At 38.1% G+C, this 20,565-nt stretch overlaps 1 protein-coding gene across 1 annotated transcript; it reads right to left on the bottom strand.

Moving 5' to 3' along the window:
- Positions 1-3,728: 3,728 nt before the first annotated feature.
- Positions 3,729-18,459, bottom strand: hsf2.2.L (heat shock factor 2, gene 2 L homeolog). The gene is made up of 12 exons (XM_018263216.2): positions 18,208-18,459; positions 16,012-16,120; positions 15,534-15,661; positions 15,230-15,354; positions 12,976-13,051; positions 10,543-10,583; positions 8,236-8,308; positions 7,660-7,793; positions 7,195-7,320; positions 6,719-6,788; positions 5,454-5,526; positions 3,729-4,903 (listed from the first exon to the last, which is right to left on the bottom strand). Exons 1-12 carry the CDS (start codon positions 18,445-18,447, stop codon positions 4,545-4,547), a joined length of 1,554 nt encoding a protein of 517 aa, XP_018118705.1. The 5' UTR covers positions 18,448-18,459; the 3' UTR covers positions 3,729-4,544.
- Between the last annotated feature and the right edge of the window lie 2,106 nt (positions 18,460-20,565).

The raw sequence follows: 20,565 nt of genomic DNA, 5'->3' as shown, positions 1-20,565 counted from the left end.
GGGCAGCTCCGCGTGCCCATTAGCAATGTATGCCAGGTATAGCCTAGACAGCTCAGCGTGCCTATTAGCTAATTTGCAGCCTAGAGTGCTCTCCAGTAATCCGGGTAGCTCTGCGTACCCTCAGTGCTGCATTGAAAGAAATAATAATGATAAAAGAATAAAATAAAAAAAATAAAATAAAAAAATCTGTCCTTCACCTCCGAGGCAGGACAAAAGAACTGAGGAAGTGAGGTGGAGCCAGCACATATATGAGGAAGGAGGGGTCATGAGTCATCAATCTTTGTCCTGCCTCCAGAGATGATCAAGACATAACCCATACGTCTGCACTGACAGGAGGGCCGACTAGAGAAATATAGGTACATTTTAAAGCGCCCTCTATTGGCAGTTATCCAATGTTCCATTGGATAAAAAAAAGTATGGGAAACAAAATTTTATACAAGCCACTCCTTCGCTTCCGGGGGGGGGAATTCTGCAGAAAGTAGAATCTACGTTCTGTGGCATTTCTGTGGCATAGAGGGTTAATTAAAAATGTATATCGGGGAAACAATCATACTTTCAAACAGCAGGGGGGAGGCCCATCCACCTTACTTCCCAGAACTCGAGCAGCTTTATTTGTTTCCTTACAGAGTAGACGGCAACTGTGTAGAGATTTGTATCCACAGACCCAGTGCAGTCTGCATATTCTGATTATTAACCAGTCTTGCTGTATTGGCTTCTATGGCAGATATTATTTGATTTGTGCTGTTTTGATAATTTTTTACGATCCCTAAGCTTATCCTCCCAACAGCAGCGTAGACCACAATGAGCTTGTGAATGGTCTTGCAAAGATGGTTTAAAATAGTTACAAGATGATGACGTCCTGTGGCCAACTTTGAAAGCATAAATCATTTATTTATTAAGGCTTCTGGTACAGTAAGTTCATGTTTATGTTTAGTACACAAAATACAGCATTTCAAGCATTATTCTATTTTTAATTTTTTAATGTGGATAAAGATACGCTTTTTAAAGCTGCCTGGTGTTGCGGAGCTCCATTTCCTTTTCCCAGCTATGAGCATGCACTGTGAAAGTCAAGATCAGATCATATTCCACTATTCTTGCTCCTGTTTGGCTGTCAGGGAGTCAGAAACCGGATGTGATGCAGTCAGAGATGGTGGCTGCAGTTTTTAGGAAAGTGAATCTGTGAGTTGGTTGGAGAATATTGTCAAGTATTGATCGGCATTCACCCTTTTCGACCAGTGGGTCACAGGGTGTTCTGACCTCCACGAGGCTATGATATGATGAGTGCTATGATATGATGGGTGCCTTGGCTGATCAGGGATGAGGTGAAGGGGAAAACTCACTTGGGGTTTTTTTTTGTGGAGGTCCATATTTCTGAAATAGCTATATGTACTATACTATCACACCACTCCAAAGACAGACACTTTGCTTTTTCCTGCTCTCTTAAAAACAGTATTGGTACCTACTGTGCTGTTCTCTGACATGCAAGCTCCACACCTAGTCCTTGGAAGGAAAGAGTTACTGTACATCCTGACCTGTAGAAGTAGTTTTAGTTTTCTAAGCAGAATCAACGCAGAAAGACCAACAGACCATGTCCTCAAAGGGGACATGTTACCTTAAGAAATCATTCCAAATCATATTTTTAGATATTTGTCAAGCAAAATAAGCTTCACTTACATTATGAAAATTAATTAAATAATTAACATTAAAACTTGTCTGAACGTAACGGTTTTTATAAAAATTCTGAAAAATCACTTCAAAGGTTTTATTTTGCTGCTCCATATATCCCACACTGTATTAGGTACCAAGAAATGCACCCTGAATATGATTGCCAGGGGTCCACTGAACAGTTTGATGCCCATTGTCCATAGGTTTACCAAAGTATCTGGCATTTAGAGGACCCAAAATGAAGTTAGAGCATACAAATAGTCCTGTGGGTCACTTCAGCTAATGAAAACTCAAAAGGACTGCATTTTTTGTGGGGTAAAAACACAGAAATATATGTTTACACCCAAAACCATATATTTTTGGAAAGTACATATTCTACCGAATCTTAAATGGGTTCCCATGCCTTTCTGCTCCTAACTACTAAGTTGCAAGACTTTCCCAAAATTGGCAGTTTTGGTGAAATACCTGAAAATTACCTCAAAGCTGCAACTTTCCAGCATCATATCACCCATGTATTATTACATACCAAAGCACCCTAAATATGATTGCCAGGGCAAATTGTGTGGTGTGCCTGTGTGTGTGTGTGTGCAAGTATGTGCGAGTTGTGAATGTGTGAAACCCCCCTGATCCCCCAAAAATGTATGTGAGTGTGTGTGATAGTGTAAAAAGAGTGTATTTTGTGTCAACACTAACCTGGGGGGGTTGCAGGCAGCAGATCGTCCTCTGCGACGTGGGACAGGCTGGAGGCTGTGACTGAAGCTGTCCCATGATCCCGTGATCATGCCACAGGGGCCACTTTCCAACCCGCTCTGCTCGTTGCCTAGGGGCATATGAGCGAATGGGGAAGGAGCGAGCGGCTTTAAAACCTGCTCCTCCTCTCACCCGCCCTGATGCGCTGCAGAACGTAGAATCTACATTCTGTGGTATTTCATCACCTTTATCCACAGAACGTAGTTTCTACGTTCTGTGGCACTTAAAGGGTTAAAGGAGAAGGAAACCCCCTGGGCGCAAAAATCCCTCCCCCCTCCCCTGTGTTTTGCCCCCTCCCTCCTCCACCCTGGCCTACCTGTCCCCCCGGGCAAATGCCCTAACTTGTTACTCACCTCTCTGCGCAGGTCCTGTCCACGGAGCTCACAGGCGCCATCTTCTCCCAAGCGGTCTTCTTCCTGATTTGATCGGCATCTTCTGGCGCATGCCCAGTAGGAGCATTTACCGGTACGGATCTACTGCGCATGCACCGAATGTCACGAAGTGAAATCGGAAAACTTTGTGACATTCGGCGCATGCGCAGTAGATCCGTACCGGTAAATACTCCTACTGCGCATGCGCCAAAAACGTTGATCAAAGCAGGGAGAAGATTGCTTGGGAGAAGATGGCGCCTGTGAGCTCCGTGGACAGGACCTGCGCAGAGGGGTGAGTAACAAGTTAGGGGCATTTGCCCGGCGGGACAGGTAGGCCAGGGGGGAGGAGGGAGGGGGGCAACACAGGGAAGGGGGAGGGTTTTTGCGCCCAGGGAATTTCCTTCTCCTTTAAGGCAAGTTTTGCATCATGCTAAAAATATTTGTTTATGTTCCAGAATGTGGGATTCCCCATGCCCAGACACTGGCTTCACAATAAGATGGTGAGGGAGTGGGAATGTGGTGAGTGCTGTGACATCTAGGAAGTGCAGAATGGAAAATGAAAATAATTGCCTGCCCAGCCTCTGTGCCTAATTTTAGGGTGTGTTCTAGTGCATTGGGTTTTCATATGTTGTATAGTGTGGGAACACATATGTTAACTGAGCCCATTTTTTTTTAAGCTTGGGTCACGCTGAACAAGCAAATGCAGTTAAGACACGACATGCAGCTTTTCACCTGTATTCAGCACTTCAGCAAAGCCTAGAAAACATAGCAGGCTGTATTGAATTATATAGCAAGTTTCTTAGGTGCAGTTCCTGGCTAAAGAAGTAGATTATGCCTAGAACCTTCATAAGTGTTTCTAAAGTACTGCCAGATAATTAAGGAACATTATCATAAATATAAAGAAATATGGAAAAAACTGAATTTGAATCCAATACAAAAATCTTTTTTTCTTAAAAAAAAGGCTTTTTATTTTTGTTAATAAAACACGATTGTGGAATAAAAAAATCTGAACGAGGTAAGAAAAACAATGGATGCAAGAAAACAATAGCAAGTTAAAAAGCTTCCAGTAATGAGATAAAGTGGGCCTGTAACTCCTGCCAGCTAACCTCTGGAAAGATTCTAAGAGTCCTAATGCAAATCAGGACAACAGAAGGTTGGATATCCCTTCCATAAACAATCCTTCAATTGTAAGACAATCTTACCTTATATGGGAGAATAGGCATTACTATGTAATCCTTGAAAATAAACATATAAGTTACTCGTATCTATCAAAACAAAAGCATATTAAGGAAACACAGTAAAAGAAAATGCAACAGGCCAAATAACACAGATTAATACAGAGGTACAAGTCACATGATGAAAAGGCAAAATCAAGTGAATGAGCAAATAACTGGGTCTAGCACACACCAAAAACCTAAACGCAGAATTACTGGTGTTTTCTGGCTCATGCAAGCAGTTCTACCCTTTCTCAGGAGTGCCTTTTTTTTTTTTTTTTTTTACAGTATACACTGGCCTGAAAGAATTTATTTGTATACTTTATTTATTTTATTAATTCCTAATTTACTGCGATACCAAATTAAATGGCTGATGTATAGTAAGGGAGTATCCAACAATAAATGCATACATGCTACTAAACTCTCAGCAAACAAGGAATCTAAAAGAACTGCATTCATACAGTAATAATGAACACTGGGAGTTCCAAGGAAGCACAAAGGAAGAATGTACACATTTAATCTATAAAGGTTAATAATGGCAATGTTACATATCTGTATCTTCTATTTTAGGATGTAGTTGTTTCTTGGCTCGAGTGTTATCTGCCGTTGCAGACCACATTCCAGAACGGTGGCATTGAGACCCCCGGCTCACATACTGCGTTTCACTCATGTCTGCAGTCAGAGAAACTGGAGGAATTGATTTTTGTGCATTCCCTGAATTCATAATAAAATTGGCTAATGTTGACAACACTGTTGAGATTTCAGAAAGTTTCTGGACAGACTGATTCTCATAATTGATCATTCTTTTAGTCAGCATAGTGTTTTCTTCATGCATTCTTCTTAGCCCGTCATTGATCTTGATAAAGGAGGCTTTGCAGGACTTATGGCATTTCTTTGAATATCCTTAAACAAAAAACAAACAAAAAAAATTCCATAAAACAATAAACAGAATGCATTGCACAGCAATGTACTAGCCAAGCCTAAATATTCGACAAAGTTAATTTATTTCTTAAAATGTTTCTGGCAGAGTTATATGTAGTACAGACTTTTATATGAATCCTGCAGTTATTTGGCACCAAATCTGACATTTTAAATGAAAATCGTGGCAAGTCTAAATTGATGATATAACGTAATAAAAAAAAAAAAAAACAGAATACCAAACATAATACATTAATGGGCAATTTTTTTTTTAAATTAAAAAAATACATCTTGTGACCAATCTCCACTGTGATTTTGCATTTATTTAGCTCTTTTCCATGCATTCTCGTTATTTTTGGACTGCAATTCTCACATTTTTGTGTAAAAAATACTATCCATGTGCCACAGTTCAGAAGGAAAATTCCCTTTGACAAAGTAAAAAAAAAAAAACTATTTTGTGGTTGTGACCATTAATGATATTTGTTATTGTCTTGCTCAATAAAAACTACTACTGCATATATGATGAATATTTTACCAGAGTCTGCAAAAGTAGGCTTAGTTTCCTCTGCATCTTCTGATCCACTGCAGCCATAACTATACACTGCCCCCTAAAGATATGTACAAAAAAAGAAGATATTAAACAATTTGCTTCAAACTATTTTTATTTAGTAACCAATGTATTATTACTGTATAGAATTCCCAAATACTAACCTGAATTGCTTAAATATTAGGGATGCACCGAATCCACTTTTTTGGATTTGGCCGAAACCCTGAATCCTTCATGAAAGAATTGGCCAAATACCGAACCGAATCCGAACCCTAATTTGCATATGCAAATTAGGGGTGGGAAGGGGAAAACATTTTTTACTGGTTTTGTGACAAAATGTCTCGCAATTTCCCTCCCACCCCTAATTTGGATATGCAAATTAGGATTCGGTTCGCCAGGCAGAAGGATTCGGCCGAATCCTGGCCGAATCCTGGATTTGGTGCATCCCTATTAAATATTAAAGGAAAATGAACCACAGGACTGTGTGTTTTAAACTGAAACACCACCAAAAAGCCCCCCTACTTTTACCATCAGCTAAAAGTCCCTCATCTCAGCAGTATAACTGCAGAGTTGGCGGTCATCTTCAGACATGTCACATCCTGTTTCTGGCTCTGTATAAGTCACTGCCAAACAGTAGCAGGCATAGCAGCAGGCAGGTCTGATTCTGGCTTCCAGTGCACATGCTCCTGGTTGGTGATTACAGCCAGAATGGTAGAACTAGGGCAAAGATGGTGGCCATCGACCCAGCTGCACTACTCTGCAGTTAAATTGCTGGCTTGGGGGTCGAGGGAACGTTGAGCTGCAGGCATCATTGAAGATGGGGCGGAACTATTATGTAAACATGCATAGTGGAGCATTTTGTTCTTCTTCAAGTGTTGATGAAGACAAAAAAAAAAAAAAGCTGTGACATACAGGTGACTTTCCACAGAAAGATCAATAAACGTATATCTACTACTTGGTAAGGGTTATAAAGAAAGAGGGGTAAGGGTTTATAATAAATATAATGCTGTACAATATGCAAGCCATTACTGAATCACTGCTTGTAACCATTTTCAGAACCCAGCAACAAAGCTCAGTAATGCCACATTATCATCATCAATCCATCATTATGTGTTTAAAGTGCAATTATATTCTATGGCACTGTATCGCTTCTTTAGAATCTGATAACCTACATATGAGCAAAAGTAGCAAAGAATAGTGTTATCAGATTAAGCTACAGAAATGTTAATTTTCAGTTTGGATAATGTACTTACATATTCATCACAATCTCTGTTTCTTCTTTGTATTCGTTTTGTTTTTTTATTCTTGTGAAATGTCTTGATACTAATTAATGGAAGAAAAAATAATAGCAGTTAAAGAAAAGTTCTTGTCCAACCAGTCTCCAGGTGACACAAATAAATCAAAATTCATTTAGCTCCAGCACAGCAATGAACACAATTCTAAACACTAAGCAAAGGTAATTGGGAACCATGGAACAAGGTGTTACCTACAGTGACAGAAGCAACAATTGAAGACTTAAATTTGCTTAGCAGGTGTAGACTTTAAATTAAAAAAAAAAAAACACACACACACGCAATCATACAATGCAAAGACACAATTCAGTCAGAATAAAACTCTATGTAATCATAATTAGAGAAATACAGCCTAAACATGTCTTGTAGTGTGAAGGAAGCATTTTACTAGTTTATTTTATTGAGAAGTATAAATAAAACAAAAACTCAATACATACCGGCCAGGTAACACTGGGCTTAGTTCTGGAGCAGTATCTTCATTGGCAATTTCCTCACTTTCACTTGAGGATGTATCTGGTTTATGGTCAGAATCGGCAGCTTGATAACTCTCATACATTTCGGGTCTGTGTTGGAATAAAGAAAATATACAAAAAAGAAGAAATGTCATTAAGTGACCTTCTTATAATGACATGCCTGTAATGTGACAAGTATTATAGCAGTTGATAGAACCTAGTTTTTGCAATTTCTTTCTACATTTTAGACTGAAGATATTCTGTATACATTTTTAGGATAAAACACCCCAAATCTGCCCATATGCATACACCTATTTTAAAAGCTAGAGGCTGTGCACTATGACATTAGGAAAGATTTTTCTAATAGACCAACAGTGCTCCCAAATGTAATTTACAGGGCCAATATTTTTATTGGATGTTTAATGCAAGAACTTACATTGTTAAACTTACATTGTTACACTCATTAACTGGCTACTAGATTCCTCAGCAGAACTCTCCAAAGGCTCCTCTCTCATTGAATAGGTTCTTTTGGTGCCCCTGGTTACATCCCCATTCACAGACCATGTAGGTGTGTTCTCAAACACCTAATCAAACCAAAAGCTACATTAAAAAGACATACCAATTTGCAAAGAAATAGTATTTCAAATGTACAGTGAACAAAGCAGAGATACCAGGTACTGTATCTTTCATGTCCCTCTAAACAGGTATACATAAACTAACAAAACAAATACCTAAATTATGCCTGGATGCTCAAGGTAACATATTGATGATAAAAACAGAGATCAAGTTGGACTTTTGAGCAACTATCAGTATATCTGATAAAGGCTTTATAACAAAGCTGAGATGTTGAATATAGTTTAACTTACTGCACTGCCTTCAGAGAAGTAAATATTGCAAAGGACAATGTACCCAAATAAAAATGAAATACATATTGTAAAGTATTAAATATACAGTTTTAAATCCAATTAAATGTTCCATGTCTGTTTTCATTTTAATTTATTTGAGAAAGAGATTTGTTAATGGTACCTGTTCGGTGTTCTGTGGACTTTTAGGAACAGACAATTGGTTGTAGTTTCCAGTATTATCAATCATAAGTGGCCTAAAAAATATTAAAATTAATAAAAAGCTATGTAATAAACTTCAAGGTTGCATATATTGTACAAGAATACAAAATAAAACCTAAACACAAACTTCTGCATAATAATAGGTAACAAACCATAAAGTAGAAAAATCCTTTCTCCAGGGCTTGCGACAACATTTTCACAAACAAGATTTTTTTTTGTGGGTTGGAAGGTTGCTCTTCCTCATTAACTTTAAAGAAATAGCAAATTACCCACAAAAACCTGAAGATCCCAAAAATGCATGCAAAAGCCAAAAACACAAATAGTTAAGAAGAATGCCAAAATGTTGTTTTCCTGTTCGTGTTACTGGAAATTGCAAGAAACCACCCTTTCTCCATTTCAAGCTAGCTACTGCTCTCTGATGTGGTTAAATCATAATCATACTAATTGCTTGCCATAACTTAGTGTAAAAACTTATACTGCATGGGAAAAATGCATATAAGAATAAAACAGTAATTTTTTTGTGGAAGATAAGTTAGATGGGCATAGAAAGGGAAAATGTGGGAGGAAATTTGGTTGGGGGTACTGGTAAGGACGGGGAGGACCACATGTATTTACAAAATTCTCACGCTGGTTCCAGAATTAAAATGTATGTATCAAATGCAAGGAGTCTGACTGGTAAAATGAGAGAGCTGGAGGTGCTGGTGGGAAAATATAATGTGATTGGTGTGTCCAAAACATGGCTGAATGAGTCTCATGACTGGGCAGTTAATATCAGCGGCTATACTTTGTTTCGGAGGGACAGATGCAATAGAAAAGGATAAGGCGTATATCTGTTTTTAGGCAGGATTTAAAAGTTAATATAACGGAGGAGGTGGCGGCGATGTTAGAAAATGAGGGTGCCTAAGCCTTATGAGTGGAGCTTTTCACTGATTGCAAATTAATTGTAGGAGTATGTTCTAGACCCCATAGTGTTAGTAATGAGGAGGTTAAGCTCCTGATGCAAATAGGGAAAAGGAATGATAATGGGGGATTTTAATTACCCAGATATTGATTGGAGCAAGAGTACTGCCAGGACAGTTAATGGGAACACGTTTATAAACTTGTTACATGACAATTTTATGGCACAGGTTGTTGAAGAGCGAACCAGAAAAATGCTATACTGGATCTAGTGATCTCTAATGACCCAGAACGTATAGTAAATGTGCAAGTAAATGAACCCCTGGGGAATAGGGACCATAATGTAATCTTGTTTAATGTCTGGTGCAAAAAAAAAAAACCAAATACACACTGGGGCAACAAAAACTCAAGTTCAGAAAAACTAATTTTAGCTTATTAAGGGCTGCACTTCAGAGCATATAATGGGGCATTATGTTTTCTGCTAAAAACACAGAACAGCAATGGTTGTCATTTAAAATATTAAACCATTACTGTTCTCAATTTATTCCCTTAAGAAGTAAATGTGAAAGCACCAAGAACCACCCTATGTGGCTTTATATAGATGAAAAAGAAGTCAATAGGAAAGAAGAGAAAGACATTTAAAAACTACAAATCTAGGGAGACAGAAGCTGCATTTAACAGAAACACAATAATAAATGTTGTAAAACAGTAATCCAGAAGGCAAAGATGTGAAATGAGGATAGCATTGTGGCAGAGGCTAAGGCTAACCCCAAAAAGTTGTATAAGTATATTAATAGTAAAAAGATGCGGGTTGCGGGATTGGGGCTGTTCACACTAGAGAAGAAGTGTTTAAGGGGGAGATATTATAACTATGTATAAATATATAAGGGGATTGTACAAAACCTCTCTAATGCATTATTTACCAGTAGGTTCTTCCAGCTGACAATCCGATTAAAAGAAATTGAGGTTCCACGCAAATATTCGGAAAGGGATTTTTTTACAGTGAGAGCTATGAAGATGCAGAATTCTCTACCTGAATCAGGCTTGGAGGGGGTCGGATGGCTTTTTAGCAAATGAAGAAATGCAGTTGATCCAGGGTCTGGTCCGATTGCCATTTTAGAGTCAGGAAGGAATTTTTTCCCTCTGAGGCAAATTGCAGAGGCTTCAAATGGGTTTTTTGCATTCCTCGGGATCAAATAGCAGTTTATGTATAGACTTAAAAGTCTGAACTGGATGGACCTGTCTTTTATCAACCTGTCTTACTATGTTTTCCAGTGTACTTCCCCAGCATAAGTATATATTTTGACTGAAGGGACAAAAGTTATTATTCTAGCACCTGTACTTGATCTTAATGTTCTAAAGCAGTACTTACTCATGTGATGGCATTCTATCATATGACTGAGATGGTGCAACCTAAATACAAAAAAAAAAAAACGTAAAAATATGCTTTTATGTCAATATCTAGCAGTAAACCACTTTACAATATCTTTCTATATTACACCAAACATTTACTCAAGGATCAGTAAATGATACACATGTTAAAAAGCATCTAAATCAGCTTTTTCTACTGTTCATTAACAGAAAGAATGACCCCATAGTGCTTTCTGCGGATAGGAGCATTGACCCGGGGGGGGGGGATCAGATAAGAGATTATAATCGCTGTGGGGTTGTCTAACATGGCACCCCCCAATGATTAAAGCTTTCCTTCTCCTGGTAAACTGAACTTTGCAACAGCATCACCTGTTGGTCGGTTCTTTGGATTGTACAGTTGAGGAGAACATGTTTCAATGGAAAAAAAAGTACTCTTCTGATGTTACTCTAATGAGAAAAGAAATTAGAAACATCACTTGACCTTTCTCAGGTCTTTCCTGAGAAGAGCAGCATCAGAAGAGTTCTCAGTCTTCCTTCTGTACATATTCTCCTCAACTGTATAAGCAGAAGAACTGACAAGCAGGTGGTGCTGAGGTTACAAAATTCAATATACCGGTAATAGCAATTTATAACCAACTTTTTATACACAGAAAAAAAATAAATGCAAATTGAAAAAGTGCTTAGAATAGCACCCTGAGCAAGTCATTTGTTTTTAAAGGGGGTGTTCGCCTTTGGTTCGAATTGTTTTTTGTGAGTTATTTAGCTTTTTATTCAGCAACTCTCCAGTTTGCAATTTCCAAATTACCCTAGCAACCACTCATTTATTAGAATAAGAGACTGGAATATGAATAGGGGAGGGTCTGACTAGAAAGATATAAAAAAAGTAATAACAATATATTCACAACCTTACAAGAATTTGTTTTTAGATGGGGTCAGTGACCCCCATTTGAAAGCTTGAAAAGGGTCAAAAGAAGAAGGCAAATAATATTAAAAATTATATATTAAGACCAAATGAAAAGATGCCAAGCATTGACCATTCTATAACATAACAAAAGTTATAAAGGTGTATAAAGTTTAAAGGTGGTTCACCTTTAAATTTACTTTCAGCACAATATAGAGAGTGATATTTTGAGACAATTTGCAATTGGTTTTCATTTTTTTATTTGTGGTTTTTGATGTATTTAACTAATGATTTAGCAGCTCTTTAGTTTGCAATTTCAGCAATCTGGATTCTAGGGTCCAAATTACCCTAGCAACCATGCATTGCTTTGAATAAGACACTGGAATATAAATAGGAGAGGGCCTGAATATAAAGAGGAGTAACAATACATTTGTAGCCTTACAGAGCATTATTTTTTAGATGGGGTCAGTGACCCCTATCTGAAAGTTGGAAAGAGCCAGAAGAAGGCGTCAACTAATTCAAAAACTATAAAAAAAAGAAAAGTTGAAAACCACTTAGATTTAGCCATTCTATAACAAATCAAAGGGTAATCTAAAGGTGAACCACCCCTTTAAGGTTTACATAAACAGCAAGTAAGAGGAAAGTACGGTTGATCAGGCACATGTTACAAGAAAGTGTGTGTAGTAATGCATGGTACAGGCTGCTGGTGAGGGGCAGAGGGAGGGAAGAACCAAATGAGCATTTGAGCAAAACATGTTTATATATTGCCTCTTCCTATCATACTTGTTAACTGTTGCATCATTTAAAGAGATATTGTCATAGGAAATTTTTTTTTCAAAATGCATCAGTTAATAGTGCTGCTCCAGCAGACTTTTGCACTGAAATTCATTTTTTAAAAAAGAGCAAACTGAATTTTTCTTTAATTTAATTTTGAAATCGGACATCGGGCTAGACGTATTGTCAGTTTCCCAGGTGCCCCCAGTCATGTCACTTATGCTCTGATAAAGTTCAATTACTTTTTCTGCTGCACTGCAAGTTGGAGTGATATTGTCCCTCCCTTCCCCCCCAGCAGCCCATCAGCAGAACAATGGGAAAGCAACCAGATAACAGCTCCCTGCTAGATATAAGAACAGCACTCAATAGTAAAAATCCATGTCCCACTGCGACTCATTCAGTTACATTGAATAGGAGAAAGCACATGACCAGGCAAAATGACCAGAGATGACTGCCTATACAACAATATTACAACTAAAAAAAATGTTTCAGGAATGCAATTTTACATGGAGTGAATTGATTGCAGTGTAAATTTAGAAATAAAAACTACACCATAAAAATCATGACAGAATCCCTTTAAGGAGAATCCATGACAGAATAGCTGCTGTGAACTATAATTAATGGTTTTTAAAACCAAGATATATTGGATAACTGTACAGCAGCAACAATACTTTTATAGCTTCAATACCTGTATCTCACACACTGCAAATATGTGGAAAACCTAAAAGCAAATTTAGAAAAAATGTGTTCAGAACTTACAGTTTCATAGTCTGAAGGATTTGGGAATTGTTTCTGCCTCAATTCAAGGACTTCCTTCCACAGTGATTTGTTTTCCCTGATGAAAAAGAGCCATTTTTAGTTCATTTTAAGAAATAGTTTGTTTGCAGTAAATTAGATCAAGAATATGCAACAAAAACAAACGATATATATCTATATATCTAGATAGATATCTAGATAGATATCTAGATAGATAAGATAGATAAGATATAGATAGATATAGATATAGAGAGAGATAGAGAGATAGAGATAGAGAGAGAGAGAGAGAGAGAGAGAGAGAGAGAGAGAGAGACAGGGAATAAGTATTGAACACGTTTACTGAAATTTATTTAATACTTAGTAGAAAAGCCTTTGTTGGTAATGATAGCTTCAAGATGCATCCTGTATGGAGAAACTAGTCACATGCATTGCTTAGGTGTGATTTGGGCCCAATTTTTCACACATGTGGTCTTCAAACCTGGAAGGTCCAGGAGCCTCTTCTATGAACTCTGATCTTCAGTTCTTTCCATAGATTTTCATTTGGATTCAAGTCAGATGATTGACTGGGCCATTCTAGCAGCTTTATTTACTTGAAACCAATTGAGAGTTTCCTTGGCTGTGTCTTTGGGATCATGGTCTTGCTGAAATGTCCACCCTCGTTTCATCTTCAGCATCCTCATAGATGGCAGCAGATTCTTATCAAGAATGTCCCGGTAAATTTCTCCATTCATCCTTCCTTCAATTATTTGAAGTCTGCCTCTACCATATGCTGAAAAACAGCCCCACCCATGATGTTCCCACCTTGAAACTTAACTGTTGGCATTGTGTTTTTGGGTGATGTGCAGTAGCATTTCTCCTCCAAACATGGTGTGTGCAATGACATCCAGAGAGTTACATTTTAGTCTTATCTGACCAGACTATATTGTCCCAGAATTTCAGTGTCAACATGCTTTGTCTTCAGCAGTGGAGTCCTGCATAGTGAGCGTGCATAGAGGCCATGTTGAGTGCATTACTTATTGTTTTATTTGAAACAACTGTACCTGCTAATTCAAAGTATTTCTGAAGCTCTCCGTGAGTGATCATTGGCTCTTGGATAACTGTTCTGATTATTCTTTTGACTCCTATGTCAGAAATCTTGTGAGGAGCACCTGGTCGTGGTCGGTTTAGTGTGAAATGATATTCTTTCCACTTCTGGATTATGGGTCCAACCGTGCTCAGTTTAGAAATACCTCTGTAACCAATGCCATCAGTATTTTTTGCAACAATAAGGTTGCGAAGGTCTTGAGAGAGCTCCTTACTTTTACCGATCATGAGATGCTTCTTGTGTGATATCTTGGTAATGAAAACCTTTTTATAGGCCATCAAATAGGGTTAAACCACCTGATATTAATGTGCACTGATAGGGGGCAGGATTGCTTTCTAAAAACTGACAGATTTCAGCAGGTTTCTTGGCTTTCCATGCCATTTTTGCACCTCCTTTTCTTCATGTGTTCAATACTAATATATTTATTAAAGATCGAGCTTTGTTTCCCCCAAAAAAATTAGTTTCACTTAAAAACGACTCAGATTTTTCAGGCTAAAATTTTTTTTATTATGCCCGAAGTTGCTAAAAGCCCAAATCCAAAAATACCCCAGCTAAAACGTGTCGAGGTCATGTAGACGTCATGTAGACGTCAATGGCAGAGGTTCCTTTAACCATTTGAATATGTTTTTGCCTACATGATTTTCAGGTTTTTTACGGGGGTTTGTGCTCGAAAACTTGATAAATTCAATTATTCAAGGTTTTTTAGCCTTTAAGTTCGAGGTATTCGAGTATTTTCCCCAATTGCATTCAATCGAGTTTTTTACATTTGGGTTTTTCATAAATAAGCAAACTTCGAGTTGTGAGTTTATTTGCGGTAGAAAAAACCTCACAAACTTGACCTTTGATAAATAACCCACTTAATTTATGGAATTATTTGTTTTGTTTTCTTGTATGTGTGGATTACACCGACATCTGGCATTCAATCGAGTTTTTTACATTTGAGTTTTTCATAAATAAGCAAACTTCGAGTTGTGAGTTTATTTGCGGTAGAAAAAACCTCACAAACTTGACCTTTGATAAATAACCCACTTAATTTATAGAATTATTTGTTTTGTTTTCTTGTATGTGTGGATTACACCGACATCTGGTGTAAATTTCATGTCACACAGTCCATTTCAATCAATTTGAAGAAGTTGGAACTATTCATTAAAATTTTTTTTTTTAACTCTTTACCTCTTTAAAGATTCCACAGTAGACTCAATTACATCCTGTCTTCCCTGCAACTGATGAAGGAATGCTAATATCTTGTGATTATCGTCTGGCACATTTTTACCTTCTTCAATTCGAGGAACAGGAACCTGGCAATTTGCAATAAATTAAACAGTTTACCATGTAATTCTGTCTAGCTGTGTGAATGAAAATACTTGTGTAAAAAAGCATAATTACAAAAGCACTTTAATGGTTTTCTAATAAACATGTTTATTTAATTTTGTACATTCAGAGATATGCATGTATATGAAAAGCCAAGATCTGTTACCTTCCTTTTAATCTTAGAAAGTAGGTCTTCATGGCCTTGCTTGAAAAATGCGTGCTGATATCTGCCTGAACAATACTTCTCTTGCTTAACCACACCAGGTTCTTCATTTACAACTTTATGAAAGCCATCTGAAAAAAAAATTAATTGCACTAAAATAGTTCAGACATGTGGGTATAACAAATTTTCATTCTACATACCAAACAAACCAAGGATTGCTTTACTTCTATATCAGTACCATCCAAGCTTCTATATCACTGCCATATTTTTTTTATACTGCTTCCTAACTAAAGAGCTGAAGAAATTGAATCATAAAAATCTATCTATGGCAACTTTTTGCTACCTGCATCAGTTTAGCATGTAGTTTGCTACTCCATCTATTCCAGTTTTTAACTAAATAAAAACTCAAAATAAAAGAATAGCTGAATCAGTACAAACAACAGCATATTTATTTGGATCAGGTAAGGGAAGGAATACTTACACCAATTGAGCTGCCGTACAAAGCTAGCCATGTTGCTATGTTTAAAATGCTTGGGCAAGATGTCTTTTGCAAAGCTTTCTTCATCCACCACAATAAAGCTATTTCCATCCTGTAACCAAACACAAAAACATTGGCATCAAAAATCCTATTGCGCTCAACAAGAACTTAACCTATGGGACACAACTGCTATAAAAATGCAACTAAGCACCCCAACTACAGATTTAGGACCCTGTTTTGCTATACAGATTTCAGACCAGGCTGCACCCCAGCAGATTTTAGCCCCTGGCTAGCAGGAAACGTATTTACTCTCAATGCCTTCTTGGCAGACCAGAAGGTAATATCATCCCAACAATGTAAAGAGACAAATAACATCGTACATGCAGACAAATCAGACATTATGTGGAAGCTGCCCTAAAAATCCAAACAAACCAAACGCTGACCTATTTTGAAAGTATCTGCCAAAAACACTCCTACCCGCCACACTTCATCTCCTCCTTATATAGAAGCCTTGCATCAGACACCACTGATACGTACCAGCCCTATATGACAAAATGGGAGGAAGACTTTGGTTTCACAATCACTGAAAAAACCTGGTCATATATATGGGACGCGGCCAAAAAAACATCCATATGTGCAACCTCTAGCGAGAGAGCATACAAGATCATATTCCGATGGTACTATACCCCCACACACATTAGTGAACTAAGCGGCAATGCAGAACTTGCAATCTGCTTCAGAGGGTGTGGGGAAAGGGGATCCTTCCTACATACTTGGCAGACCTGCACAGTAGCCCAGGAATTCTGGAGAATGCTAGCGACCATGCTCTCCAAGGTTTTCCATTGTACCATACAAGCAGCCCCCCCATACATTTCTTCTGGGCATGAGAGTCAGAACCCTACAAAACACAAACTGGAAAAAACACAAATTCCTGGTCTGCAAACACGAATGTCTAAGGGGAATTGGATCAGAGCAATGGAATCAATCAGAGACACTCTCCTGGACAAAGATTATGAGGGGGTGTTGGAGTGGTACCCATGGACCCAGCACCTGGAAAGCCTTCACCAGAAAGCTGAATAACAATTCTTTACCTTTCTTTTCTCCTTCACCTCTCTAACTCCCATCTTCCCTTTCCTCCCCATCCTTTCTACCTCCTTATAGCGGTCACCCCCCTTCCCCCCGTATGTTCTCCCACTGATACATAAAGGCACAGCTGACGAAAGATAGAACAAGCCTCCAATAGAAGCAGTCAAACTACAATAACTAAACTATATGATGTACAGTGTGAACATATTCAGTGGTGATAGCATGTAATTTTTACAATTTTAACTCATTCTTGAACTTTTGCTGTGGCAAAGAAAAGTAATAACATTTTAAAAAATCCTATTCGGACTGGCACTGTGAAGTTTATCTTCAAAAACGATTATGTAGCACAACGTTGTCCAACTTTTTCCATTTGGGAGCTGACTGGAAGAAAGCGGACATAAATTGCTGTGATACTGACAATTTCATTTTTTTTGGGGGGGGTCCATATTATCCTGCTTTGTGAGATGTCCCCCTTTATTTTGAAACAGTAGGTAGGCTAGAATGCAGCCTCACAATAAAAAGACAGCTAAAGGGGTTTACCATATGCTGCTTTGAACTTTGTGTGGCATAGTTAAAGAATTAAACTGAAAATGTAAAATCCACAACAGTGCAGTGCGACAGCCAGTGCCATAGATTTTATAAGCTAAAGAAGGTAGCAGTTAGAATGCAATTCTTTAAATAAAACTGCTAGATTTGGTACACAGCTTGCAATGCTGTCTATTCATAAAAATGACACACTAAAGCATCATAATTACAATGATCTCTACTATAACTAACGTTTTCTGCTTCAATTTTGACTCAACCAACACTCTATAAAAAAAAAAAGAGAGACGTTATGTGCTGTACCTTAGGCTGCCTCTCTGCTCCACTGCACAGATTAGTCTAGCATGGTCAAATAAGATCGGAAAATAACACTCAGAACTTCAAATATTTTAACAGCTTTCAAATGACACTGTGCTCGTTTGGCCCATAACCCTATGTATGCCACCAGTGGTCAGCCATTAGCCATTCACTCTTTACTAACGGGGCTGGAAGAATAACCTATGGCTGCTATGACTCCGCTGTGTTTGGTCCCCAGCCCACCCACCTCTTCTTCTTTCACCCCATTCTTGCCTGACTCCAGGTGATGTAGTCCGTGTTTATCGGGTCCTCTACCAAAGACCAGATTTTGGTAAGGAATTTCGGGACACTAGAACTAGGCCTCATCCTTGAAGTGTTCCAATATATTGTTCTCAGCTGATGCCCTGGACTCGCTGCCTGTTGTCTCAGGCCATTTACATGGTACACACTCACACTGAACCATACACACACACAGATAGCCCTGCCCCTATCACCACTCCCCTTTGACGACATAAGGCTACTGACCAATCACGACACACGCACACGTTGTTTATTATTCTTTTTTTTCTCTTGCTAAGCTTTATCGGTAAGACAACCGAGGCACGTCATGAACACAGATTGCTGCGCATGATACTAACGAACTATTGCTGTAAGGGTGCACGTAAAGCCAAAAGCAAAGCGTTAGTAATAAGCGAGAGAGATAGGTTTCTATTGTTCCTAGGCCTGTATAGTGTGAGTCTCGTCTTTGATAGGCTGCTGCGCCTTGTTTTACTTATAATCATTGTTCGTAGTGTAACTGAAGCGTATCTATAGTCAAGTTACCTGGTCTTATGACCGTGTTTGCTAGGGTTACCACCTGTACCGTTTTGACCAATTCGGTTTTTTTACATTATTTTTTTCAGGAGAAACTGAGCTTTCTAAATCTGCCTGAGTTTTCATGTATTTCCACTTCTGGAAAAAGATTTATAGCACTAAATACAAAAAAAATGAAAAATTTCTATTTTTCACAATATATGAATTTATACCAGAAAAATATTTCATTTTATGAATGAAAATCCAACTGATTTGGAAAGCCTCATATCTCTCAAACGTGCCAATACCAGATATGTATAGTTTTAGGCAGATTTAGGACTTCTGTACAGCAAAAACTCCAGGCAGTATATTACCGAATTTTGAAAGCAGAAGGCAGAAAATGGCATACTTTAGATTCCAAGGCCACAAAATCCTGAAACATTAGATTTACCCCAGAAACCCATATATTTTTGAAAAGTACACATTCTGCTGATTCCAAAATGGGTAACTATGTCTCTCTACTCCTAACTACCAAACATCAAAGCTTGTCTGAACGTAGTGTTTTTTAAAAAAATGTATAAAAATTCAGAAAAATCACTTCAAAGGTTTCATTTTGCTGCTCCGCATATCCCACACTGTATTAGGTACCAAGAAAAAGCACCCTGAATATGATTGCCAGGGGTCCACGGAACAGTTTGATGCCCATTGTGCATAGCTTTACCAATTTATCTGGCATTTACAGACCCCAATATGAAGTTAGCACATCCAAATTGTCCAGGACTTAACTTCAGCTACTGAAAAATCAGCACATTGACTGCATTTTTTGTGGGGTAAAAACACAAAAATATATGTTTACCCCCCCCAAAACCATATATTTTTGGAAAGTACACATTCTACCGAATCTAAAATGGGTACCCATGCCTTTCTGCTCCAAACTACCAAGTCGCAAGGCTTTTCCAAAATGATCGGTTTTGGTGAAATATCTGAAAATTGCCTCAAAACATCAACTTTCCAGCACCATATTGCCCACGAATCATTACGTACCAAGAAAACGCACCCTAAATATGATTGCCAGGGGTCCACTGAACAGTTTGGTGCCCAATGTGAATAGGTTTACCAAAGTATCAGGCATTTAGAGGCCCCAAAATGAAGTTAGCGCATACAAATAGTCCTGTGGGTAACTTCAGCTAATGAAAAATCAACACATTTACTGCATTTTTTGTGGGGTAAAAACACAAAAATATATGTTTACCCCCAAAAACCATATATTTTTGGAAAGTACACATTCTCCCGAATCTAAAATGGGTACCCATGCCTTTCTGCTCCAAACTACTGAGTCGCAAGGCTTTCCCAAATTTGTCGGTTTTGGTCAAATATCTGAAAATTGCCTCAAAGCTTCAACTTTCCATGGTGCATAGGTTTACCAAAGTATCAGGCATTTAGAGGCCCCAAAATGAAGTTAGCGCATACAAATAGTCCTGTGGGTAACTTCAGCTAATGAAAAATCAACACATTTACTGCATTTTTTGTGGGGTAAAAACACAAAAATATATGTTTACCCCCAAAAACCATATATTTTTGGAAAGTACACATTCTCCCGAATCTAAAATGGGTACCCATGCCTTTCTGCTCCAAACGACTGAGTCGAAAGGCTTTCCCAAAATTGGTGGTTTTGGTGAAATATCTGAAAATTGCCTCAAAGCTTCAACTTTCCAGCATCATATCACCCATGAATCATTACTTACCAAGAAAATGCACCCTAAATATTATTGCCAGGGGTCCACTGAACAGTTTGGTGCCCATTGTGGATAGGTTTACCAAAGTACCTGGCATTTAGTG

This window comes from Xenopus laevis, chromosome 5L (genome assembly GCF_017654675.1).
Source record: "Xenopus laevis strain J_2021 chromosome 5L, Xenopus_laevis_v10.1, whole genome shotgun sequence".
NCBI lineage: Eukaryota > Metazoa > Chordata > Amphibia > Anura > Pipidae > Xenopus > Xenopus laevis.
Note: the sequence above shows the minus strand (reverse complement) of the source record. Positions and strands in the feature narration are given on the sequence as shown.